The sequence below is a fragment of the Dicentrarchus labrax genome, unplaced genomic scaffold, assembly GCF_905237075.1.
Source record: "Dicentrarchus labrax unplaced genomic scaffold, dlabrax2021, whole genome shotgun sequence".
NCBI classification, from domain to species: domain Eukaryota; kingdom Metazoa; phylum Chordata; class Actinopteri; family Moronidae; genus Dicentrarchus; species Dicentrarchus labrax.
In genome coordinates, this window is record NW_026136720.1 from 17,202,086 (window position 1) to 17,229,315 (window position 27,230).

The 27,230-nt window shown below is 39.5% G+C and overlaps 4 protein-coding genes across 7 annotated transcripts; 2 read left to right on the top strand and 2 right to left on the bottom strand.

Moving 5' to 3' along the window:
- Positions 1–808: 808 nt before the first annotated feature.
- Positions 809–3,266, top strand: golt1bb (golgi transport 1Bb). The gene is made up of 5 exons (XM_051382828.1): positions 809–973; positions 1,764–1,855; positions 1,951–2,129; positions 2,225–2,306; positions 2,676–3,266. The coding sequence occupies exons 1-5, from the start codon at positions 949–951 to the stop codon at positions 2,712–2,714; spliced, it is 417 nt and encodes a 138-aa protein (XP_051238788.1). The 5' UTR covers positions 809–948; the 3' UTR covers positions 2,715–3,266.
- A 1,199-nt stretch (positions 3,267–4,465) lies between these two features.
- Positions 4,466–6,379, top strand: LOC127353220 (spexin prohormone 1-like). Its single transcript, XM_051382295.1, has 6 exons — positions 4,466–4,532; positions 5,024–5,095; positions 5,179–5,224; positions 5,323–5,367; positions 6,096–6,179; positions 6,263–6,379. The coding sequence occupies exons 2-6, from the start codon at positions 5,033–5,035 to the stop codon at positions 6,319–6,321; spliced, it is 297 nt and encodes a 98-aa protein (XP_051238255.1). The 5' UTR covers positions 4,466–4,532; positions 5,024–5,032; the 3' UTR covers positions 6,322–6,379.
- Positions 6,380–7,983: 1,604 nt separating this feature from the next.
- Positions 7,984–13,021, bottom strand: ldhbb (lactate dehydrogenase Bb). 4 transcript variants are annotated; one of them, XM_051382114.1, is made up of 8 exons: positions 12,941–13,021; positions 10,886–11,022; positions 10,242–10,359; positions 9,833–10,006; positions 9,581–9,754; positions 9,367–9,484; positions 8,951–9,074; positions 7,984–8,462 (listed from the first exon to the last, which is right to left on the bottom strand). In XM_051382114.1, exons 2-8 carry the CDS (start codon positions 11,012–11,014, stop codon positions 8,295–8,297), a joined length of 1,005 nt encoding a protein of 334 aa, XP_051238074.1. In that variant the 5' UTR covers positions 11,015–11,022; positions 12,941–13,021; the 3' UTR covers positions 7,984–8,294. The 4 variants fall into 4 exon arrangements, with proteins under 4 accessions (XP_051238074.1, XP_051238071.1, XP_051238073.1 ...); XM_051382111.1 differs by having other exon boundaries at positions 12,869–12,985; XM_051382113.1 differs by lacking the exon at positions 12,941–13,021 and adding an exon at positions 11,509–11,670.
- Positions 13,022–14,281: 1,260 nt separating this feature from the next.
- tmpob (thymopoietin b) lies at positions 14,282–19,509 on the bottom strand. Its single transcript, XM_051382109.1, has 6 exons — positions 18,811–19,509; positions 18,573–18,690; positions 17,750–17,905; positions 17,414–17,523; positions 17,229–17,329; positions 14,282–16,254 (listed from the first exon to the last, which is right to left on the bottom strand). The coding sequence occupies exons 1-6, from the start codon at positions 19,042–19,044 to the stop codon at positions 15,870–15,872; spliced, it is 1,104 nt and encodes a 367-aa protein (XP_051238069.1). The 5' UTR covers positions 19,045–19,509; the 3' UTR covers positions 14,282–15,869.
- Between the last annotated feature and the right edge of the window lie 7,721 nt (positions 19,510–27,230).

Sequence of the window (27,230 nt, forward strand, 5' to 3'; positions counted from 1 at the left end):
AATCTGCTCATAAAATGATTACACTGGAATGTGAGTAAATTTAATGTGACATTTCGTGGTCTGATAGATTGGTCAGCAGTGCAGCGCCGGCATTTAATGGGAAATCAGTAAAGACCAGTGATGGAAGAAGTGATCAGATCTTAGACAATATTACAAAATAAAAGTACTGAATTAAGATAAGAGGTTTTATTTGTCATATGCACAATTATACATAGTACAATGCACAGTGAAATTAATTCAAACATATTCTTCAATGTACTTAAGTATAAAAGTATCCTGAATAATAATAAGATCTGCACACAAAGAATAATATTAATAATAATAATAATGATAATAACAACAAGAACAAGAACATCTGCACACAAATAATAACAAAATAATAATAATGATAATAATAATAACAAGAAGAAGAACATCTGCACACAAATAATAACAAAATAATATATTAATAATAATAACAAGAAGAAGAACATCTGCACACAAATAATAACAAAATAATAATAATGATAATAATAATAACAAGAAGAAGAACATCTGCACACAAATAATAACAAAATAATAATAATAATAATAATAACAACAAGAAGAAGAACATCTGCCCACAAATAATAACAATAATAAAAAATAATAATAATAATAATAATAATGATAGTAACAAGAAGAAGAAGAAGAAGAACATCTGCACACAAATAATAATATTAATAATAATAATAATAATAATAATAATGATAGTAACAAGAAGAAGAAGAAGAAGAAGAAGAAGAACATCTGCACACGTAGACGATCTTTGTTACGTGCTCGCGTGGCCTCCGGAAGACGTGGCGTAACAAACCGCTAGCTTCGCCTTCATCGCTGCTGCTCCTCTTCAGTGATCACCTCAGCAAAGAGCAGCAGCTCTGAGTCGTTACAGCTGCGTACGAGCGGATAAAGTGTGCAGCTGCCGCCACAATGATTTCACTCACGGATTCACAGAGTAAGAGCAGCTCCTCTTCCTCCGCGGTTCTTCGTCTTTGTTGTGTTTTAACCCGGTTTAACTGAACGTGTGAGGTCGGCAGCTCTACGCCTATTGGCTGAGAGCGTCGTTACGTCACTCCACTGTGTGTGTGTGTGTGTGTGTGTGTGTGTGTGTGTGTGTGTGTGTGTGTGTGTGTGTGTGTGTGTGTGTGTTTATTTTACCATGTTTTCATCGATTATCATATTCTATCAATGATCTAAACAGGTCGTCATCGTCGAGTGTTACAGAGGAAGTGATGTAATTCACTTGGTTTGATTTAGCATTAAATGACTATAACTAATAATTAATTGGAGTTCAATTAAGCTGTTTGTTGAGAATATAGAAATAATCCTGTTGTTAGGAGTCAGTAAAGATCTTTGAAATTGTTTATTGATTCAATAATTACACAGGAATATGTGTAATCCTGTAAATTTACTGTGTCAAAGATTCAGCGATCATTGTACACAATGAGCTGATGCAGCCAGATGTATTAAAGAATAATAAATAGTCCCACACATATACTGAATATTAAAGATACTTTAATGGCGTGGTTTTATTTTATATAGTTTTTTTAAATTCACATTGATTTGAAGAAACACTGCTGACTCTCCTCATTCTGTAATCCATATGTTTGAACCCACTCTTTATTCTTTCATTGATTTTGTTTTTACCCTGTTATTGTCTGCAGCTTCTCAGTTTCTTATCAGTGGTTTAAGTCATGTGATGTTCCCACTTGTCTGTAATAATAACTGTTGTGTTTCTTCTACAGAAATTGGGATGGGGCTGACGGGGTTCGGCGTGTTTTTCCTCTTCTTTGGGATGATGCTGTTTTTTGATAAAGCTCTCCTCGCCATTGGAAATGTGAGTGGATCAATAAAACCGTTACCACAGCGTGTGACAGTCAAACATCTGTCTAACACCTGCGATCGTATCCTGTGTCTTTGCTCTCTGTGCAGATCCTGTTCGTCTCAGGCCTGTCCTTCGTCATCGGCCTGGAGCGAACTTTCAGATTCTTCTTCCAGAGGCACAAAGTAAAAGCCACCAGTTTCTTCCTGGGAGGAGTGCTTGTGGTTCTCATCGGCTGGCCAATCATCGGAGTCGTTCTGGAGATCTACGGGTTCTTCCTCTTATTCAGGTCAGCTCGGGCAGACAGAACTAAATCTCACTGTCGCCGCTATCCTGAAATAATCTGATTCTTTTTGGTCTAACCTCGTTTTCTCTCTTCAACAGAGGATTCTTCCCGGTGGCCATAGGCTTCATCAGGCGAGTTCCTGTGCTCGGGTCTTTGCTCAGCTTACCAGGGATCAGTACAGTAAGTATTTCATGCCGATCAGTGAACGGCAGATTGAACAATCCTTCAGATTATTGGAGAAACTTGAGATGGATAATTCATCACAAAAGATTATTTAGTTTTACAGTAAAGGGACTTTTTGACTATCGTATCATCGTGTTTTATTATATATATTATATATATAACGTTTGACTGTTGGACCCCTTGTTCTCAATTTAATATTCACTTAGGTCCTCAGGTTAAATATTTTGGATTTAAATGAACTTTTGGACAAAGAAAAAACCTTCTGTTCTTCCTCTGCACTTTAAACTTAATTTGCATTGAATGTTTTGATCTAAATCAGTTTGCAGCTTATAAATAACTCTGGTTTGTTCTCTTACTCTCTTACAGCTGGTGGATAAAATCGGTGAGAGCAACAATATGGTATAACAGTGGGCTGTTTCTGTGTCAGAGGAGAGGTTCAGTATTTATCATAGTTTCTAATAGTGACTGTATATTTTGGTCATTGCCACTCCAGAACTGTGAATCCAAACCATTTTTTCTTCACAAAAGACACAACAGTGTATCTGTGGACGTTTGACTGATATGATGATGTTTTTGTATCTGACCGACACTTGGATGACGTCAACCAAGAGATTTTTATTTTATTTTAAAAGCTGGAAGCGGGTCTCCCATTTTGTATCATTCCAGTCTGATATTTATGGACCATTTATGGATTAACTCAGCGGAGAGTCCGGAGCTCCTCGCAGCATCCCCTCCTTCAGATTGTGTGCCTGAACAGTCACTGAGAGCTTTTTATTTGACTTCCTTGATGAAGTGTTACTGGAATTTTGTACATTAAAATGTAATAATGTTGAGCTAAATGTTACTTGGGCAAAGGAACCTGAACTGTTGTGGAGAAAGTTTAAGAGGTTTGTTGTGGAGATGTTTTACTGTAACTTTTGTAAGTGCATACTTGAAATAAAGTGTGTCTTTTATAAATGTGTTTTATATTTGTTGCTGAGAAGATAGAGGATAATTAATGACAGTATTAATACCCTGAATTCAAGCAGTGCTGTAGTACTCGAGACGCTTCTTCTATTGTCTCGGACTCGTTGGTATTTATACTCGGACTTGGCCGTTGATCTCGACCGAGTCCAGTAATATGTTGTTGTTTTTTTTATTTGAAGTAACTTCTTTCAAAACAAAACCATCAATAAAGTAAGTGCCCTTCTTCAGAAAACAAGTATTAGTTTAATTCAAAATCCATCTAGAACTGGTATTGACGATTGGTAACCATGGTTATGAGGTGGTAAATCACTGTCTCTTGCAATCGTATGCCTGGCTGCCAAAACTCCTCTCCCTGGCAACGGCAAAAGGTTTCTTTTTGTATTGGTCTTGACTTGGTCTCGACTCATCCTGGTCTTGGACTTGTCAAAGGTGGTTGAGCTGTCCTCATTATTCTGAAACCAGAACTAATGTTGATTTAAAGTTTTACTCCTGCCACCTAAAAAGAGGCAAAAATAGTCTGGTGTTATAAATTTAAAGTTACATAACAGATGTATGGTCGGAGTTTGGTGTAAACAGCATTACTAATCTTTAACTATTTTAGTTAAACAATGCTATAGTAGATGTTTATGTTTATATTTGTTATGTCCCGAGTCCATAAGCTAGTAATCTAGCTAGTTAGCTCCCTGAGGTGACACAACTAACACACAAGTCAACAACCCTCCATGACAATGTTAGGGTGGATAGACGATGATATTTCCCCAGTAACAGAACTTTTGCTCCACTGATTCCAGTCAGAGAAAAAACACAAAGCTGAAGTTTTTCTTCAAAGACTGAAACATTAGGGGCTAGAGCCCAAGAAGCCCCCCCCTGCGCTCCAGCCCTGCCTCCGGCCTCCTGCAGGTGTCTTCATCCACATACTCACTGACACGCTGTCATCACATCAGCTTCATTCATAAAATCTCAGCAGTGTCGTCATCACGCAGTGACCCTGTGAACGAACTGCTGCTCATAAAAGTTTCAATCTCTGTCATGTTTCTCTGATTAATGAGCAGTGACGCTGTTAACAACACCTGTCACTCTGTCAGTTGAAGTATTACGTGAGACGTAATTAAGCTACCTGTCACATCATCACTGACGCTGTTGAATGAGGTGGTGACAGAGGAAGAACCATCATAGATTTAAAACACAAGCTGCAGCCTGCAGGAGACCTACCAGCACCCTTAAATAAACAAAAATACACTACGAATATAATTAACGGTAAGCTATTATTTTATTATTCTTGTTGTTGTTTTTGTGTTTTGTCAGTGTTCACAATATTATTTAATTGTCCTTAAAATATTTGAGAAGTAAAAAGATAAAAAAATTTACTTGAGTCTGTTATTTAATATTTAAAAGCAGTTTATAAACATTTAATGATCAGTTTATGAAACACTGTAATGTAGCTGAAAGCAGAAATAAGACTTTATTAATATATTTGTCAACAATTATAACTCTTCCTGTGGGCCACTGTAAGTGGATGTTCTTGTATAAACACTGAATGACACAAAAGTAAAATACAACCGAAGACATAAATATGTCTTCATAGGAGAAGTTATAATAATTGTTGATAAAATACTGTATATTAATACATTTAAAATGTCCTCATACCTGCAACTCTGTTATACTGTGTTATTAAACAGTGGGGGTGGTTCTGTTATTAATATTAGTCCTTTTAATGTTATTTTTAATAAAACTAAATGTCATTACAGAGTTCAACAATGTCTCTAATAGTCACATTGCTTGTGGTGACATTGGTTGCTCAGTGTTGGAGTGCACCACAGGTGGGTGGAAGTCGTCTATTTCATATTCAAGCTGAATTTAAATAAATAAATGAATAAATATAACTGTCATCATCACTTTTCAGCGGAGAAACTGGACTCCTCAGGCCATCTTATACCTAAAAGGAGCACGTAAGAATAAATTAAGTAGAAACATAAACCTGTAGAGTTAGTTTTGAGCTGTGTTGTCTGATGGAGAGAAATCAGTGTTGAATGTTGATCTTTTGCAGAGAGACATCGTTCAGTGTTGGAGCGCACCAGTAGAGAGGATTTAGGTGAGTGCTGTGATGGTATAAAATAAATCAAAAGGAAAGAAATGTCGGATGTAGAATTATTTTTGGCTCTTAAAAGCTTGTAGCACTTTCTAATAAGTGACTCTTTAAAAAAGGGTTATACGCTGTAATTAAGGACTTTCTCAATGGTTGTTAAATGAGTTACAGATGCTTTTGAAATGAGATACAACCATTATAGGGAACAAATTCTGGGTTTTAGCTGCAGACCATCTGGACCATAATTATCATTTTTTAACTATTTATTAACTTTGCAACTGCAGATTATTGTAAAAAACATTAATGACTTAGTGACATTTTTAATTGAAGATAAACCTTTGGCTTAACGTTGGGTTATTTGAATGAAATCAGACCCTGTAGAGATGATTTTATTCATGTTTTACTGCAGAATTGATGGTTTATTACTGATTTTTTTTCTTTAATTGACATGATTTGAGAATTTGACTATTAATGACAGTCCGAAAAAGAGAAATATTTCACTACCTGGCTACTAACATTTGCTCTAATTAATGGCTTATATAAAGCCATTAGTTATATTCACTTATTAAGCATAATTTGTTATAGTGGTACCTAGAAACTTGCATAACATCAGTTTGATGTCTTTTTCTAAACAAATGTTTTTAAATGTATTCTAGCAGTATGTAAACTGTATATGTTTGTATTTTCTTTCTTTCTTGGTTGTTTCCTTTTCAAATGCCTTTGCGTCTCTGCAGTAACTCACAACCAGAGCAGCGATGGACTGGGATTGTCTTTGTCATCCATCCTTCTGGAGGTTCTGCAGCGAGCCGTGGAAGAAGGTAAAATCCTTAAAGTTTAACACACTGATGGCTCACCATTATCTGAACAACTCCAAATCTTTTCAATTTGTTCTTTTCCTCAGGTGGAGGCAATCCAGATAAATACTCAGACAAACAAGAGCTGAATTTGAACTATTTTTGAAGTTTCTTCTTCTCATTTTTTGTTGTATTTATTTATGTTTTTCTGCATGCCACTGGTTGCTGTTTAAGTTTACTTGTAATTAAATGTGCTATATAAATAAAATCCCCTTGCCTTGTCTGTTTGCTGTGGTTGTTCAATTCTGAGTCACATGTTTATTTACTGCTGGACTCAAGTTCTTCTCATGAATGGGCTTGCTGTGTGTGTGTGTGTGTGTGTGTGTGTGTGTGTGTGTGTGTGTGTGTGTGTGTGTAACAAGGAGGGATCTCCTTTTACAGTCCTACAACTTGTTATTGAGTAAAAGAAAAGAAAAAGTCTGTGTCAGCTTAGGGCAACAATTAAGTCATTCACACCACTCAGTGATTAACACCATGCTAAACACCCTTCATCATCACACTGTCTACACCGAGGTCGCTGAGAGGTGGACCGATGAGCTTTAATGGAAATGGCAATTGGGTCAAACAGAGGTCATCGGCTGAGATGTAGAAGAGTCGAGGTTTTAATCCTGTGTTTTAAACTGAAATGAAGAAAAGTTAAATTGTATATGCAGGGCTCCTAATTGATCAGTTTTAATTTAAAAACCAGATGTTCCCCATATGATCATCAGACAGTCAGTGACACGTGAATTAACCCTGCTGAACAACCATTGAAGGAAAACAAACAAACAAACAAGAGTTTCATTCAAAAGAAGAAAGACAGAAATGTACGTCTGAGTTTGAAGAGAAGCGCTACTAAAATATTCTGTGTTTCCTGCTCCATGACGTTCAGGGATGTATATATTTATTTAAAATGTAATTTGTTTACAATAACTATGTCAGATTTAAATGCACTCATACTGTATCATGTGCATAACTCCTCTACCTGTGCAAGAAATGCCTTCATAAAATGCAAAATTGTGCACCATACCTATTAAATCAATGCCCTGTTTCCCCTCCATGTGTTCAATGTCAGTGTTCACATGCAAATCTTATGCACATTGTGGCTATGTCTAACCTCAAAGTTATTTAAGGATGGACATAGATACTATACAGAGATATATATATTACTGGATAGTTGCAACACTTGGACTTGTCCATATTATTCCTCTCATTCTCATTTGATTATAGACATTCTTCACTTCCTTAAAAAAATAGACCCATTAAAGGGCTAATTGAATAGCAGGAGTTCATCGACTGACACAAATTATTGACTCAAGAAAAAGAATTTCTCTTATCCAAAGAGTTTAAAATGTAACGCTGTGAGTCAGAAAATGCAGGTTCAGGTTGTCATTTTGTCAGATTTAAAGAGTTCGTAACATTTTGGAAGATCTGTTGGCAGAAATGGAATATAATATTCATGGGGATGTTTTCATTAGTGTGTAATCACCTGACTGTAATAAATCAATATGTTTTTGATACCTTAGAATGAGACGTTTTTATCTCCAGAAGTAGCAGGTCCTCTTCTCTGTAGTCCGTCATATGTTGAACCACCATGTTTCAACAGTAGCCAAAAAATGGACAAACCAATTTTCTGCGAGCAGTATTCAGTTGGTTGCAATCTGTAACAACCTACACTGGGCCTTTAAACTGAGGCACTACAGCATTAAAGAAATAACATTTTAATTCTACTTTAAAGTAGATTTTCTCTAAACTTTACCACTGAATAACTGAACACATGCACTTTCTGTTCAAGCAACAACAAACTTGGTTTATTACACATCAAAGCAACACGAGCGGTCCCACACTGCAACACAGCCGAGGACAAATGAGTCAGAGCAGCATTTCACTCAGTTGCTGTCACATTTGGTCTCCAGTGAGCAGAAGTGTACAAACTGACACGTACAGCTAAATCTGGTGGGATTAAACTCCCTAACGCCTGTGAATCTACAGAGGGCATCGGGTTGTGGAAGGTGGAGCTGTCTGGCATTTAGTGACTGCAGAGTGATAATACTGTAGGTGGTAAGCATTCAGGAAGGCGCAGCACCCCCTGCTGTTCAGTTAGACGTCCTGCAGGTCCCTCTGGATGTCCCACAGCGTGCTGGCACTGGCCTGCAGTTGGGCCACCTCTTCTTCTGTCAGGGTCATGTTGACCACGCTGGCCACACCTCCGTTGTTCAGCACGCAGGGCAGACTCAGATACACCTCGTCACTGATTCCATACATGCCCTGTACACCGTGAACAACAACATTACTGTCTGTATGAGAACATACGTCTCAGAAACAGTGTCAGCAGAGAGAGAACGTAAACTGTGAGAAGTATTGTGCTCATACTTAATTTGATCGTTTATTGTTTCACAAATTCCTCCAGTCGTGTGTTATGAAGTGCAGTTATGAGTAAATTAAAGGTTTGTTGCAGAGAGCTTTAATAAGTAAAACTGGGATTGGAATTTATATTTAAAATTTAAAACAAGTAATCACTTTAAAATTGTATTTTATGATCAATCAATCAATTAAAATCTGCTTTCATTTATTGCAAACAATCAAACAAATATGTATGCTAAAATGCCAGAAAAAAGGGTTACATTGAAGTACTTTAGTGCCCAGTACTAAACTTTTTTAGTTGATGCTACTTAGCAACATAACTTTTGCAGTTAGTTTTAGGCTCTATCTAAAATATATGTGATTATAAATGTATGTGTGTAAGCAGCCTTTACCTGCACCATGGTGGAAACAGGATGAATCCTGTTCATGTTTCTTATGAGGCTTTCTGTCAGGTCAGCTACACTCAGACCGATGGCCCAGTTGGTGTAACCCTTCAGTTTGATCACCTCGTAGGCACTGAGAGACACAAGACACAGCTTAAGACACCAAAAAAACCCCAAAAAATGTTTGTTTTCAGTTCTTACAGTTAGTTGATTTTAATGAGATAGGGGAGAAGGGCTAAAAATAAACTGATAAAACACAATAACACTTTCAGATAGAGACAGTGAGAAGAGAGAGTCAGACAGAGATTGTTTCTTTTTTGGAAATTAGATTTGAAAAAGTGAGATCTTTTTATATTCAAGGACACACTGTCCTCCTCCAGTATTATTCAACGAAATTTGAGCAACCCAAGTGAACTCTGGCTTACCTGTCCACCACCATCTTGTGGGTTTCTTTCCAGTTCTCTTCGTCACTGTCGGTGCCGATGTCTGGGTTTAACGTCTGCAGGTTGACTCCAGCCACGTTTGTTCCACTCCACACAGGCACTAAAAGACAACCATCAACCTTCATCCACATAGTTCACACACCACAGTCTGCACTGTTGTCTGTCAGTACCATATTGTGACATATAAAATCCTCACCACTGGTGTCTCCGTGTTCTCCCAGGATCCAGCCGTTGAAGCTGCTGGCGTGGATTCCCAGTTTGTCGGCCATCAGGAAGCGGAAGCGTGCCGAGTCCAGGTTGGTGCCGCTGCCGATGACGCGGTGCTTGGGAAGGCCGCTCAGTTTCCAGGTTACATAAGTCAGAACATCAACTGTTGAAGAGATGTTATTAGAAGGCGAATAACGTAAGTGTGAGAGAGAAAATTTAAGAAATGTGTGTTAGACAGTACCTGGGTTGGAAACCACAATGATGATGCATTCAGGGCTGTATCTGACGATCTGAGGGATGATGTGCTTGAAGATGTTGACGTTTCTCTGGACGAGGTTGAGCCTGCTCTCTCCCTCCTGCTGACGGACTCCAGCTGTCACCACCACGATGCGAGAGTTTGCTGTCACAGAGTAGTCTGAGAGTAGAATTGTCATAATGAATGGTTAAGAGGGCGAAAGGTCTGTCCTCACTTTCAGATTCCTATCTAAACTCAGGTACTGGTAAGACTTTTTTTATGCCAATAGCCACAAAAATGGTGCAAGCACAATGTCCGCCAGTTTGCTGCACCCTGCAAATGCCTACTCACTCTTATCAAACTCAGATCCAGTTCTATCATTGATTTTCTTGGCGTGTCTGAGATATAAACTTACCTTTGTCTGCGACTATTTTAGGTGTTTTGAGGAAGAGGCTGCCGTGCTGGAGGTCCATCATCTCTCCTTTCAGCTTGTCCTCCATCACATCCACCAGGGCCAGTTCATCAACCAGCTCCTGTGAAGATCAGATGTTCACTCATAAGACCACATTATATGTTGCTTACACCGCTTTTACACAGATGATCTTCTATTACATATAGAGAATAAATTAAGCAGAATGACTGAAATAATATTATTTTACAACAGGATTGTCTCAATGAAATATAAGATTGGATGGATCAGTCCCACTTATTTTTCAAACTCAATCAAAGATCAAGTCAACACCTGATCATGAATGTATATTTACTTCTTACTACCTCTGTGACTTAGTGGAGTCAATCAATAGGGTACACTTGCTGCTAGTACTACAAAACAGACAGAAATCTGCTTAAATGTTCCCTTTCAGTGACAAATACATTTTTCTGTCACTGGCACCAAAACTCATGAAGGACAGTGAAGGGATAACAGCCAGATCAGACACCAGGGGATCAGTAATCTGGTCTCAGTCTAGCAGGTATTCTAGACCAGGGTATTACCCCCTCCTGTGACACCAGAAGGCAAGAGGGTAATCTGAGCAAAGGCAAAACCAGTGGGGCTCTTACCCTGAGCAGGATGCTGACAGCACAGGCCATGCCAACCTGGCCCACACCCACCACTGTCACTTTATTCCTGGGGGGCTCTGGAGGACCACTGAACAGCGGGGTGATCAGTTTCTGCAGGATTGAAGCCATTTTCAGTGCTGAAGAGTGTAAAATGGAAGAAGAGGGAGAAGGAGGAAGAGAAGAGTGTTTCTGGTAAGGAAACATATTGACTGTATATAAGTGACAAACATTACACACAGACACAACTGAGGATAACAGTCCTGCATCCAGAAAGCAGGCTGCATGCTCAAACTTCATAAATACTGCATTCAGGACCTAGCGAGTTATATTCTGTAGTGTAGAGATTATAAATTAAACCTGACAGTCTTAGTCTCAGAAGCACTAATGGAAGACTTCTCTGACACCCATTACAAGAACAGAAAGAAAGCACACTGCCTGAGCCCTGTCCCACACATTATCCTTCTGCAGAGTTCACCTTGAAAAAACACACAACCAGGCACAAAGACAGCAGCAATACTTGCATTTCTCTGCGATGCTCCGAACTGTGAGGTATAGATACCACCATGTAATCAGCATGGCAAACTGAATGGATACCTAAAGTGTGTTCTAACAGAGCTGCGTACCCCCTGCATTCACAACACCTCCCACAGTCACTTTGCAATCCAGACAGTCGAGGCAGGTATCCGGTCAGCTGCAGCACTAGCACAGAGCCCATGTGACTCAGAGCCGGACTGAGGAGCTGCACAGAGCTCCTCTCCTCTCCCTCCACCCTTCTCCCCAAATGGAGGACGGAGCACTATAATCGGATGCCGAACTTGACTGACTGACTGCAGACTGTTAAAGGAGTTACTGTAATCCCTTAACGCTGCCTCCATCTGCTGCACCTCAACTACAGATGAACATTAAGTTCGTATCAAATAAGATATCGCTAAAGAACAACACATTACTTTTATCACAGCAGGCAGACATTTTAATTCTGTATGATCTAGCTACTATAGAAGCTGTCAGATTATACATACTTTAATACATGCAGCACTGCATTGTCTCTCCTGTTGTCTGCAAGGTTACTGCTTGACATTAACAATGATGTTCAGCAAATAAACTACACTGTGACACAAGATGACAGTGAACTGGTCCTGAAATAAATCATGTCTCCAGATAAAAGGGCACTGGTTAACTGTCCATTCATTGGTGAAACTGGATTACCAGGAGAAAGCGCCGTGCACTCAAAGCATGTAAACACGAGTGGTTAATGAGGTGGCTTAGGCTGCAAGGTCACGGGGGGGACAGCAACGCAAAAGAAAAACATGGTTGGTACCTGAATGATCAAGGAACCAAATTATCATCAGAGAACTGCTGTTTAATGTCAAACCTAAAGACAATACAGCAGTGCAGCGACCTGCGTTTGTATGTGACTGAGAAAGGTTAAATCACCCTTGAACTTGAACACAGACGGCACATGGTGCAGGTGGCAGACCACACATTAAGCATTTGAAAACTACAATCTGAAACATTTTATACAGTCACTTTCAGGAGGACTACTTTACTATAGAGATAATGTGTTAAACATGTTGATAATTATTTTTCTACATGATGTATCTGGGTAATTACTTGACAAGGATAAAACTATATTTCAAGGAAACAACCTACACACCCCTCAGGAGTGGAAACCCAAATTACCATTAAAATAATAATCTTTAGTACATAATTTCTTGTCTCTCTGCCACTGCTGCTGATAAAAAACTGTATGCAGACCCACTTATATGTGCTGGACAAAGAGATGAATAAAACACATTTAATTTGCAATCTGCAAACAAGGGGTACAAAGAACATGAAGAGCAATACACATACAAAACAGCTGTTGATACTTTATAAAGAAAAGGTTGGATAACGTAACCTTTAGACATGTTAGACAAGTGCACCACAAACCAAAATCCAAGAAAATCCAGAATTTCCATGAATGAAAACCATGGCTGTTGTCACCTGTTGTTCCTGAGGGTCCAGTTACTTTGAGTGTAATCCTTGTCCTTTCTCCAACACTACAGTGAGACTCACCCTTGGTGTGGTGTACTGTGTGGCTACTCCTCTTCCTGCTGTTCTGTCAGGCTGCAGCCTACTGGATTTAATTGACTAAGCCTCTCCATCCCCTACAAAGTCTCAGTTTGGCACTCCAAGGGTCACCTCGGTCAGCTGGTACAGTGTTCACCTACAGCAACACATACTTCCTGTTCAATAATAAAGAAAATGAAATAAATATGTTTCCACATACCACTGTGAGAATTTATGAATTAATGAAATAAATTACAATTATAATAAGTGCAATATCCAAATCACAGAAGCTGTTTTGATAAAAATGTGGCAAGAAATCATTATAATAAAGTATAGTAGTGCTGTAGAGAGGCCCTGTCTTACAAATCTTATACTTTAGACATAAGAAAACAGACCCCTGAAGATTTCACGTCATCATGATTTTAATAGTTTTTTCAGTGAAAATAATTGTGAATCATATCACAATATCTGTCCAAATAATCACAATAGATGTTTTAACCATAACATGCAGACCTCATCCCACCCAACCCACATCGAATGACTCCAACACCTCCGACTGCAGAGCCAAGGAGCTGCTCCAGATGGATTTTGAGTGTGTTGGTTATCAGACACCTGGTTATATATATTAAAAAAGGTTCAGTCATTTACTCACTCTTGGATCTGAGTGTCTTGAGGAACACTGAGTGCTGAGCTGCACTTAGTGAAGCACAGACACCATTAATCCAGCAGGTGGAGACACAATCTCAGAGCACAGTCACTGCAGGGAAAACCAGTAGGATGACCAGACAAGACAAACATCTGATGAGCTGTTTGCCTTATATTAAATACATACTGGCTATTCCTCAGTTATGAAAAAGTTCCTGCTAACCAATAATGTCAAACTATGCTGTTCATGGCGGAGAGGAAGAAACGGTCCAAAGTTTGGCTCCATTTCATTAAGAAACTCTAACTTTACTCTGTTTTTACTTTTCTGTTCAAACTTCACACAGAAGAAATCTTTAAATTGAGCCAATAAGCAGAATTGTATCAATTACCATTCCTACACAAGAATAGAAGGAACATTTTTAGGAAAGGAAGATTTATAACTTCCTTGAGACTGTAATGTAATGCTCAATAATAAACATTACAATGACTTTTTAAACACATTTAAATTCAATACAAATACAACACAATAAATACCCAATAATGATTATGTGAATTTGTCAAGATAAGCCATTATATTCTCAGTTATGACGTCCTAAAGTTTGCTGTCAACATTTAGAAGTGATGTAGAGTATGTGTGTGTTGCGATACTACTTGTATTGTATTAAAGATTCCCACTACAGAAGACAAAGGAAAAAAAAAAGATCTTGTTACAGCAAAGTTTATTTTATGATACACTGCCTACATTATCATAAATAAACAGATTAAAAATCCTTACCCACATAACCCTTGTCATGTCTGTCCATTGTGGGAGCTGCCTGATGATGAATCACTTGTGTTAAGTCAGATTCAGATTAAGATACAGTATCACTTGCATGTATTACATATTGCTTTCAAATGTAACCTTAAAATGTGCTATAAAAAGCTGAACACACCACTTTTAGAAAAATATCAAAATAGAAACAAAGATGCCCCACAAATCTTCCCACCCCCCAACATCACCTCCAGTGAATGCATGCTCAGCCCCAGCGGGTAAACAAACCCTTTCAGAGTAACTTTCGTTGTCTTAATTGTGGTAATTTGCACAGGCAGAAGAAGTCAAGAGTTCTGAAGAGAATAAACTGATTAACTGTCCCAAAAAGGATGAACTTTCTCCATGTGTCTCCTTTGCAGATGTGTCTGGACACATGCAGTCAGTGAGGTGGGCTATGTGGGTGCAGTGCAACAGCCAATCCTGCATATAGGACTGAAGGATTAGAAATCTAATTCAAAAAAATAAAAAATAAAAAGCACAACAGACCACTAAAAACCCAAAGCATGTAAACTCACAGTATGGGCACACTGGCAGAATCAATAATCTATGATCGAACACTGTAATTTTTAGTTTCCTTAAGGAGCCATTGTCAAATAAATGGTAGATAATCAATGATTAAAAGTTGTGTCTTTAGAATTTTGTGTATAAACTGATGAGGATTTTAAAAAAGTTACAACTGATCTTCTTCCTCCGTTGATAGTAAAACTCAGTGACCAGAATAATCATTTCAGTCATAATCATAAAAGCCCCATATACGATGATTCAAGCCACTGAAAGAAAAACAAAAAAACATTTGATATCTGACCTGAACGTGGGCGGATTTTCCTCATGCAGTGACGTGACCTGATTACACCATGTGTCTCCTCCCAGCACAGACCACATTAAAAAGTTTGAGCTGAATTGACCTGAGCACCATAGAAATAACAAATCACTCTACCTAACTCTATAGCTACAGAGCAAATTTTGAAATGTATACAGAAAGACAAGTAGACATTCTGGTGTTAGTAGTAGCACTGCTTTGTGCTTTAACATGGGAGGGCACTAAGTGCTAACAGTGTCCAGGCACTTCACCATCAGAAAAACACCTGGCACAGAGAGTTAGAAACTACAGTATGACCTTCAAAAACTACAACCATGCATGGATAAACTGACCTCTCCATTCTGCACTCCTTTCTACATACGAGGGGTTAAATACACACATAGACACAAACAATTCACAGATTAAAATCATCAATAAAATGAGTCTCTTCTGACTGCCACAAAACGGTTATCCAGAAGCTACTGTTTCCTCTTGTGGTGGGAGGAAAGCTGGAGTCCAGAGAGGAGAAAGTTTATCGTTCCAATTAAATCTGTGTCCTTTGTCCAACCATGTAGGTCAAAAGAAGAAGAGGTGAGCCAAGTGTACTGCTTGAGTTGTGGTGTGCTGTGGCAGGCGGCAGGGAGGTGGGATCGGCAATGGCGAGAGACTGCTGAGGTTCTTTACTTGCCGGCGCTGTCTGTAGCACTGCTGCTGCTTAAGCCCAGGTAGGTGGCCGCGTTGTTCACAGCGCCCTGAACGGGGACGATGACGCTGTCACAGAGGCCTTTGAGGGTGTTGATTTGATCCGCATCCAGGTTCTGGTAGCCATAGTAGAGGGAACCACCCACCGCAACAAGGAGCAGGAGCTTGAGTAACACGGACAGGAAACCTCGCCGGACTGGCGCTTTGCTTGAAGAGGCGCCGATGCCCGCTCTGGAGATCGACTCCGAGTAAGAGCGGCTCTCGGTGTGGACAGTGTGCTGCACACGGGACTCATCCAGCCAGTATTCACTTTGTTTTAGTGGTCGGCCAGCTGCACCTCGGATCGGACGCCTGCAGGTCGCACTGATCAGGGAAACACAATAAAAACTTAAGATAGGCGCACACGCACAAAGAAGACCTCATGGTCGGCCTACTAGATTCAGGCTCTTTGAGAGTGAAACTAAGCACTTTAAAAGATACAAAAATACAAGTCAGTAAAGTTTCCAATAAAATGTCCAATAACAACCTAAAAAAAATAGAAAATTTGAGCACTTTCAACGTAAATAAACCAAACATTTCCAGATACTCAAAGCCTTTATCGTCACACAAATTCTATTGGGGAAAAAAAATAGTTTACCAAATTCCTTTATAAATCACAGAAATCAATGTCACATTGTTCATTTTACCAGCTGTTATTATTGTATGTTTTGATCATGATTATCTAATGCTTGCTTGCTAATTATGTAGTAAGGAATTAACAGAGAACTTCTATGAATGGATGAATACACAACGGTGGGATCATTTAATTTAAAATATTACAAAGATTGTTGGTTTATGAGCGATTGTTTAGATTAAACAGCCGATTATCTTAAAATTTAACATTTTTCCAGGAGTGTATTTAATTTCAAGCATTTTCTTAACCTCGGAAACATGTCAATTAAAATTAAGCATTTTCCAAACTTTCATGAATTTTAGATTTTTTGATTTTCTGCAGCTTTCCACTGCACCTCATGGTCTTCCTCAGAGGTTAGTTTGCTCAGCTGTTAATAGAAGACCATCACATCTGATGCCAAAGACCGCCCTGAAGGAGCTCTAGTCACACAGTCCTCGTCTCTTAACTTTATTTTAGCTATCCAAGATGTAAAATGAGAAAAAGCTAGTAAGTTTTAGTAGTTTTTTTTTTAATCCAACTAGTGTCTCCAAGGTCAAGGATGTGTTTTTTTAAGTGAAACTTTTGGTTAATCCGTTTTTCCAAAATAGAATATAATGATAATGAAAAAAATGCGGTGCATTGTGATTGTGCTTGGCTGTTTATGACACAGAAAATGAAACTTTACCTGATGCCTGTTGGTGTGCTTATTTCATTGGCAAGGATATCTTCAACAACACTGTCACTAGCCTTCTTAGGTGTTTCTTCGGTAACAATTTCCTCCACCACCTGTTAGTGCAAAATAAAATTATGTTTATACAAACGTATAATATACTCCTATCCGCGAAGTTGAGAATGGAAAATGTGCCTCACCTTGGTTTGTCGTCTGCTGCTGGTTCTGATGGTAACAGGGACCTTCCCTCTGCTCCTCACAGGCTTCTCTACCACAGGAACTGGCTCTGGTTCAGGGGCAACAACCTCCTCTGAAAAACACACATAATGTAAACACAATAGTGAAACACGGCGATATCAGTACGGTAATAAGTGTTAGTTTACAACATTTAATCAGGGACCTGTTGCAAGAAGCAGGTTTACCAAAGAAAAGAAAACATGTTATATGGCATACTTACATATTCTGGCTATGTTATTTGCCGTAGAAAGTAATTTTAAACTTTAAAAGATGACGATTAATGCGTGGTCAGAACTCACCATCTTCCTTGTCGCTGTACTGGTCAGAATTTGTGTTTCCATTCTGGTTACTGTCTGCCTTGGGGAGAGCTGTGACGTCTGCAGGAGCTTCAGGTTCAGCGGGAGGCTGGTCCAAAAGCTTCTGCAGCTTCTTCTCATACAACTTACGGGTTGAGGCTGAGTGGAGGGGAGTAACGGGCAAAAAAAAAAAAAAAAAAAAGGATAAATAAAATATAAATAAACAAATTATACTTAAATTCAAGAAGGATTTATACATGTTGGTTCAATTAAGTCACATTATTTAAACATGTTTACTTAGGACACGTGTAGCACTGCTTCAGGGAGCAATATTTGCAAATATCCATATCAAAGTTTTGCTTAAGAGCTAATTTGAAGGTTTAAACTAGATAGAAAAATCTGCTTGGCTGTAGATAGATAGACTTTATAACTACTTTAGACTTTAGTACCATCCTTAAGTAAAACTTCTATAAGTAAAACATAACTTATAGATCATTTATGCCGGTCAATAAGTAACAAGAATTTGCTGCACTGTTATAGCAAAAATGTTTATGGGAAAAAGTAAATAAATGAAAATGATTTGCAATAAATAAATAAATAAATAATTAATAAGGGAATTGGGTTAAACCAAAAGTGGAAACATACATTTTCTTAAATCTGCTTTGTTGTTCTAAATGAACAAATATATAAATAAATGTATCTAATCTGTAATCTAATTTCTTTGCATATTACACTTAAATATAAAATTATTTCTCATGTTGAAACAAAACAAAAACCACCATTTCTTTCCCCCACATTATCCTGAGAAAGCCCTCCAGACACTCACCAACAATGGGTCCCGATTCCACACCACGTTTGGCCAGCTGTTGTTTTAAATCTTCATCGGTGAGCTCTGTCACCTCCACTTCCTCTGAACGAGGCTTGTCTGTCTTTTTGGTAGCTTTCTGCACACAGATTTAAAATCACACATCACACACACACACACAAAAAAAAGCACAACTAACCCCTGGAGCCATAAATCCAGTCAGACATCCCAGCTACACACAAATAAATAACAAACGTACTCTTCCAGATCGACTTTTGTTGGACACCACGGGAGCAGGCAACTCTTCATCGCTGGAGAAAGTGTCTGCAGGCGGACTGTTCTTGTTGTTCAGTACGGTTAAGTTCTTCAGATACAGCTGCACATACACTTCTTTTTTATGCTCTCCGCTGGGAAGTGGCACATTGTTGGCGGCGAGCTCAGTCTTCAGCTTATCTTTCGTGAGAACCGACGGATCTTCGAGGAATTCTGCCATGTTTAACTTTCTTCTTTTGTTTTTTTTTTTAAAGCTATCTTAAGCTTTTCGCCTTTGTTTTTCTTTATGTTTTTTTTTTTTTTCCCCTTATTATGGTTTTTAATTTGCCGCTTTTACCTAACGGAAATTAGCGCGTTCACTCAGCAGCTAGAAACAACAACACCGGGAACGTGACCGAATAGCGCTGTTGTCAAACACGACTGGCGCCTAACCCGCTGCCAATTCAGCTAGCAGGACAGAATGGATTTACTCAAATTAATGCCCCGTTTTCAGTCTTAGCCCAGCGGATAAAATACCCGCAGGTAGCTCCGATTTTTCGAAAACAGATACGCGCCTGTGCTGCGAGCGGAACCAAACAAAAAGTCACTAAATACCTAGCTGCAATATGACTGAATTAGCTTAGCTTCAAAACCGGTCCACTTGCCACCGTCTGTCCGCGGACGCAACAGGGCCAAACAACAACCGGCGCCGCTATTGGTTGGAACGCCGCAGTGAGCCGCGCTCTGATTGGCCGGCTATGAATGGAACGCTCGCAGGCCGCCGCCACAAAGAAACCGCAGGCTGTGTGTTTTAGATAACGACTTCACGTTAATCCTGTCGACGATATTCACTCGTTTGTTTCAATTTAACCGTGTTATTGACCTGGTTGTTGCTAACAGGTGGACACAGGCGAGTTTAAGTAAATAATTTGAGTCGTATTGTGTGGCGGGAGAACAATGTTAATGGCCGTGTATTCGCACTGGCGCTCACAGTTATACAGATGTAGTTTCACCGTCTTCCGTGTTTGTGGCATGATTTAATGGTTAGAAGTTAATAACAATAACCACAGTGTCACCAGTGTTTTTTTTTTTATATTGCATAATGAGTCAGTGAGCGAATCTTTAAAACATTTAGATGAAGTCCGCCTCCGTAACAGAAGAGGGCAGCATGAGCCCCATTATTCAAAAGAAACATGGCTTTAGTCTTATTTGAGGTTTCATGTTCAGCAACATCAAGCCAGTAAGTTATATAGGACAGAAGTTATATATAAGTCTTTATGGGAGGAAGAAAATGGAATAATATGTGGATAAAAAGGGGCAGAAGGAGAATTTAGTGTGCAAGTTAGTTTTCTGATGTGTTTATAGACCTGTGCACTGATTTGGCTTCTCTGAGATGTTGCATGTAACAATGGCATCAATCACCATTAGTTTTCAGCCTTGATCTTGGAACAGCTAAATGTCCCTGCACAGAAGATATGAGGGACCTTGGTGGTCAGACACAATCTTATATGTCAAAAGTAAAATTATAAAATGAAGGGCGCAAGGGGCAAACAACAGACAAGCATAAGGCCTCAGTGTTGACTGTGTCAAATAATCTCTTTCTTCTAGCCTCCTTCAACACATTTGTTTCATCTTACTAAATTATTAAACAAATATGAGATGTGGACAACACTTCAGAAGTCTGGAGAGAGGCACATATTTCATTTTTTTAGACTAAATTATTAACCGAAACAAATAATCAACAGACGAATCAATAAGGAAAAATAATTACAAGTTGCAGCTTACAAACTCACACACAGACATGGCAGTGTTTGACCACCTCCTGCCTGTTTTGGGTCTCTGGGCATGCTGGTCTCTAACTCTGGTAAGATCCCCCCTCCCACCCTCCGGCCCGGGGGACAGTGGTTTGAGGTGGCACTGTGTGGCTGCCCACCTGTCCTTCAGACCTGCCTCTCTGGGGCTTTCTGGGATGCTGCTGAAGAAACCAAGCAATTGATCCCCACCTCAGCTCCAAACCACACTAAAACACAGCACTTCAAGCATAGTTCAGCTTTTCCATAGTGCATTTGCCAGTGGAGTGTAGGCATAAAAATGTTGAGCCCCCTGAGAAACACCTCTTAAGCTTTCTTTGTATGTAATTTATACAGAAAATAAGGCATAGGCCAAGAATCATAGAGAGTGCCTCTTTAAGCATAACAGTCGTGGCCTCTGAAAAATGATCAAAGTCTGCTCTTTAATCGTCAACATTCACATTTTCAGAATGAGTTCATTTAAAATGGAATTGCTCCACCTGATGTCGACCAGTCAGTATAATTCACGACTTTTCTTGACACGTGATTGTAAAATAAATCCAGAGAACACATGAACAAATGAAACAATTGGCAGGAGAAAGAGAAAAAGTAATTTATGGTAAAAAGAAAGTCCTAAGTTCAGGCACAGTTAGTTAAATTGTACTGACAATTAAATTATTAAATGTTACGCAGTGTTTGGAAAAGACGGCACATCTCAACACAAACTCAAACATCCGGGTTTTAAAGTGGATTTCTAATCACTTAGAAAAATGTTGAACACAGACTCAGAGTCGAGGTCGAGTTTATCTTGGATTTTAAGCATTTCTAAATCCCAATTGAGCCAACCACAGAAGTAGCTTAGGAAAAGTCAACCTTTACCACCCAGAGAATGTCTGATCCAATTCCACTGACACAACAAAACACATACTCGTAATATTAATCAAAGTTCTGAAATTTCAGCACGACGTACAATCACAGTGCTGTCATCTCATGGGTATACATCTGTTGCTCGGTCCAGATTTATTTAATTACCAAACAGCCCGCTGTATATATAATTCATTTTTATAAAAGTTTATTTTCTTTTACAAAATTCTAAGTTTTAAGATTTTTACATTACTGGAGCATTTTGTTGTACCATCCAGTACTTAAAGGTCAGTTTTCCTGCACTAATCTATCACAACAATCTCTAATCCTCAGAGGATGTTATTACTCACTGCCAAACTAATTAAGATCAAGTCCTGGGCAGTTTCCTGTGCAAAAAGGAGGGTAGGATACGGGCAGCAGGAGCAGTGTATTTCACAGGAGCTGAGATTTGTGTGTCCTGGCCTAGGAACAGCCATCTAGTAGTGCTCACACAGTATATTTTCATCTGTTGACAATCCAAACTCTACTTAAAGGACACATGCTTAGTTGTAGACATTTCTGTCAGAAGGAAAAATGAGACTGCCTCTCTGGCCCTTGTTGATGCCCATTTGGCCCCCTGCCTGTTTGTATCATAAGTACTCCTCCATATATTTGTATTATTATTATTATGATTTGGGCTTTTCCCGTTTTATTTGGCCATTGAGCACACAGACACACTTGCTAATGTCCTCACTGAACTTAAGGCAAACACTACTGTGTGTGAACTTTCGCGTAGGGAATGAAGTATTTCTATTAAGTCTAAATGAGGCACGGGTGCCATGTTGGATCATTGGGGGGAAAACTTAATGTAGGTCATCCATCTCCTCTGAATATAATGCACTGACATAAAAGGGTCGAGGCAAATTTGATCTGTTAGGGCCAATGAAAGTGTTTGCAATAGTTGGTGACCACGGCAAATGCAGTGTATTGCAAAGGAGCTTCATTGATGTAGATCTTTCACAGTTCAGGAGATCACGAACCCTGTGTGCATAGTTTAAGCTGATATAATCAATATTTTAATATTACCAATGAATCAAATGATGGCGTGTAACGTGGAAAGGGCTGCTCGTAGCGATTAACCCACACAGAATTATAACTGCAGTTTTGACATCTTTCAGGTTATTGTTTTGGGTTTTATGGCATGCAACTCACTGCTCTCATACCATCATTTTCAGCTGTAATAGGCATCTGTTGTCAGCAAAACAGCTATAAAAACCCACTGTACACTAACTTTCAGCACCAAACAGCAGGCAGACAAAAGTTACCAACTAGCCTGTGAATATAGTGGGGCATTTAGCAGCTAAAGAACCACATATTTCCTTCAGGAGTTAAAAGGAGAGCAGATACTGCACTTACATTTATCACACGGCCTGCAACACAACTCCAAATGAATGTTAATGTTGTTCCATATCTGCTGGATATGTAAATAAGCAGCTGGTTGCCTACAATTTTCCCAAATAAGCTTTAAAAGGTGATGTTAATGGTGCGTTTTCAACTTGTTTCCGCTGCCCCCAAGTGGCCTAAAAAAACAATTTAAGGTTAAAGGAGAGCACGTCCTAGTGAGCTACTGTGCGCCAAACACAATCACCAGCCTTGCCCAAACAGAAATGTATCCACTGTTCCGAAGCACAGACCTGGCTCCTCCACGACAGGGCCTTCATGAACTCATTGCAACTTTATACTTGGACAACTAAGGGAATTTCATTTAGTCAACACAACCAGCAAAGTGAAAATTTTCTTAGTTAAGAGACAATGACACGCAGTGCAATATAGTGTCAAAACACCCATTTGATCTGTAAGATCTGAGAAACCACATATTTGACTTTACTCATGGTTCATCACCAGGTAGGCCTTTTTTAAAATGTTCCTGACACGGCTGAACCGAATGGCCGATGGCTCGCGACTAAAAGAGAGGGCAACCTCACACAGGTGACTGCCAGACTCTTGAGTTAACAGGAAAGAAATATTTCCGTGCTTAACTTGGCTGACGCTCTCAACAGACCTGCCTCTGCTTAGTCTTTCTGTCCACATGGCTCAACACTGGTACTGGACCAGTATGGGAAGCGCCAAAGACTTCTCAAAAGGCTCCTGTGATGTGTCGGTTGTGACACCGCCATGCCCCTCAACTGTTTCCTCTCTTTCCCGGATACCTGGGCTCTGAGCTCACTCGAGCAAGGAGTCACCATTCGGGAGCGTCAGCATTAACCATAACCTAATGAATGAGAAGTAGACAATCAACAGAGACTCAGCAGCACTCCTACGTGCAAGTGCCAGATCAGTGAACATGCCAACAGCTCAGTGCATTCAGCATTTTATTGCAATTGTTGGCAGGACTCGAGCTCAATTTTCAATTAAGTACCGAAAAAGAAAAGGGAGTGGATTTTATAAAAGCTGACAACAAGAGACCTCTTTGGGGACCTTTGTGTGAGGTGCTTCCACAAACTGACATGACTGTGTTTGTAATTTCCTTACTGGTCTTTCTGGTGTCAAGTTATTTTAAGTAATAGCTCTCAGCTCTGTGTCTACTGCAGCCAGGACACATTCCCAAAAACCTGGTACTTCAACTGATACGATCTTATTTATTCAATCTTGAAAGCTGAAACTTTTAGGCCTCATACTCCCTCACTGCCTGAATGGACTCCTCTTTAGCTGGACCTACATCAGTCAGTGAACTAGGAGGTGCACCATATGAAAAAGCACTTGTCGTCATGTTTACTGTCCTTCCAGGGGGTAGTCTTGATGGTTCGGCTCTTGTAGCAGCTCATAGTTTTGGGTAGTAAAACACCGGGGGCCTATCGATGCTCTGAAGCCTCACAGCGTGGCTCATCCGTGCCAGCGGTAAAGGACAAATGTGCCAAAGTCTGCTGGGTTTGGCTCTTTTCTCACCCCCTGGCTTCCAACACCGATGTATCCAGCTGAGGTACAATAATTTGACACCTCTTAAGCAGCTGGACCCTTTAGCGTGACAACCACTGCTTTGTTTTATATTCCTGCGTATTTTGAACGCAATCAAAAATTACAGTCAGCAACATCTAAACGGTGTTTTTATCCACTTTGGACTTTTGCCCCTCCCCACCCCCTTCAATCTCCTTTATCCCTCCCTTTCCTATGTGGGATTTAACGTACACTTTGTGGTAACCTTGCTAAGTTATCAATTTTTTCTATGTTCTCTCACACTGAATAAAGGCTTGTTTCTCTGCGCCTGCTTGTTACGACTTCAAGGACAGCTCCCTCCATCTGGCATTAAGTATTCCTGGTGCCAGTGTCGGGTTAACTGACACTCCTGCACTTAAACTAATGGCAGCGAGCAGTCATCTCCCATGAGGTGCTCACCTTGGAAAAAATCACCCTGCTCCCTCATCCTCAATCATAGTGGTGCTCTCGCCACCCACTGAATGAAACCATGGGCATGAAAAGAGGGATTGTTTCACTATTCAGGCATATATGAGGGCAAATGAAAACATGTAATACGCATGTCCTGTCTTGGATTCGCCCTCCTCCCGAGTTCAATGAGACGTTGAGAAGTGGGAAGAGTAGAACAGCATGCAAACAGAAAAAGGCAGAGTCAGCAAATCGTAATTTTCATTAGGAAGGAAACACGCAACCTCATTTCTTAAGCAAATGAAGCAAAAACAGTCAAGTATTAACCATTAAGACTGTTAAAAGACTCAAAGACTAGAAAGTAAAAATCTGCATTTAGGACAAAAATATATGTTTAGTCTGTTAACCAAGCAGCACCATTGATACTCTTATATTTCATTATTTACTTATTAATTTCTGTATTGCCTCATTTGAACTATTAAAAGGAGATTGTAAATTCAGTGTGTGAAGAATTTTTCTTTCACTGTGAATTACTAATTCGTATTTTACTTATTTCATCTGATATTATGTTATTGGTCTGGACTTTAAGCTGTACATTAGTCACCATATTATATATATATATATAATAGTCATGTTCCATGTTAATTTGAGAATAAGTCAAAAGATCAGGGGTGTAACTCACTTGGCAGAGCACACAACCCATGAGTCTTTACTGCAGTAGCCCAGGTTTGATTCCAACCTGTGGCATTAATGCTTGTTGTGCCCCCGCTCCTTTCTGTCTATTTTTACCTGTCCTATCAAATAAAGGCATAAAAAGCCCCAAAATAACTGTAATAAAAAGATCAGAAGAAAGTGTAAATGTATATTTAAAACATTTTATGCATTGGCAAAAGTGTTTATGTGTTTGAGGTATTTTTCACACACTGATCTTATCACCTGTATGTCATAACAATGTCTCTTGTTGGATTTCCCAGGACCCTGTCCTCTACTTCTGCCACATTTTACTTGGCTGTCCTTTGGAGGTAGACTATTTCCATCCTTGTTCTTAACATAAATGTCTTGTACAGGTGAGTCCAGGGCAAAGAGAAGCACCTCTCAGACCACAGGAGTGCAGCATCACAACCCGTCCTCCTCTGAACCCCCTTCTCAATGGAAACCTAAACAGCTTTTTAAGAATGAAGAGGTTTTTCAGTTTGTTGCTAAATATAGGTCAGCCCGGTGGGAGGTGGCAGGTTTCAGAGCCATTTTCAACAAAGATGAGCCCCAGGTCCTGCCCAGGACCCGGCGGGTGGTGACTGCCGGTGGTCTGCCTTTCTCTTATGCACCGGCTCTTAAGTAAACACTGCAATCCTGCGGTCAGCTACAGCATGGCAAGGAGCGAAAGGACTCACTGTGCAGCTGCACACAGCTATGGTGTGTTGTCTCTTCCAGTGCACTCAATCTTGGCTCCTCCCCGTCACAGAGGCCTCGGCAGGGGTCGAGGGCCAGCGACAGACCTTGATGTGTGATCCCAGAACCCTGCTGGGAACTCCTGGTGGGGGCAGTGTTGGACTTCACCTTTTGGACCCCTCCGATGGACCATTTTCCATCTGGAAAAAACAAGTCTAAATTAAGAACATTATCATGTTTACTGACCTTATGCCTACTTCATTGTTTTTACACTTTACCAGAAATTTGTCAGAATGGAAGATCTCAACCATTAATGAACCATGAACCACTTACTTACCATAATGGATATGGTTTGACCCTTATCAGTAGATTGTTTAAAGGACCAGTGTGTAGGATTCAGTTGCAGACTGTAATCATTTGAATACTGTTTGCCTTCCAAGCATGTAGGAAAAACTATGGTCAAGTCAAATCATCACCTTGTTTACCACATATAATATGCCAGGCATAGACTTACTTTCTGGTGATTATACACCAATGAAAACATACCTAGAGTATTAATATAATATAAAATAGATCCTCCGAAATGTTACACACTGGACCTTTAAGATGTGAAAGGTTGAACTTTTATTCAGGGGAGACAGAAAATATAAAAACAGTTACACTTAAATTACTAAAGGGAAATATTAAGTATAATTTGTAAAGTCAGAATCAAGCAACTGGAACATTAGAACAATTTTTCCAGTGAGATAGTGTAAATGGTTAATTAAGCAGATGGACTTATGTATATATGACATTCAAAAGTTCAACGTGTTAAGGAATAACAGCCAGAAATATCAGGTTCAACCAGGAAATATCTGAATCTGAATTTTTTTTTATCAGAGGGGCAACCCTTCCAGGATAATATGCCATTAATCATCAGGATCATATCCAATAAAGTGCCAGATTAATCAACACAGAGGAAAACTGACAGCCCCAGTTCTTATCCACTGAGGAAAATAGGGGCAACAGGTAGGCCTTTATCCAT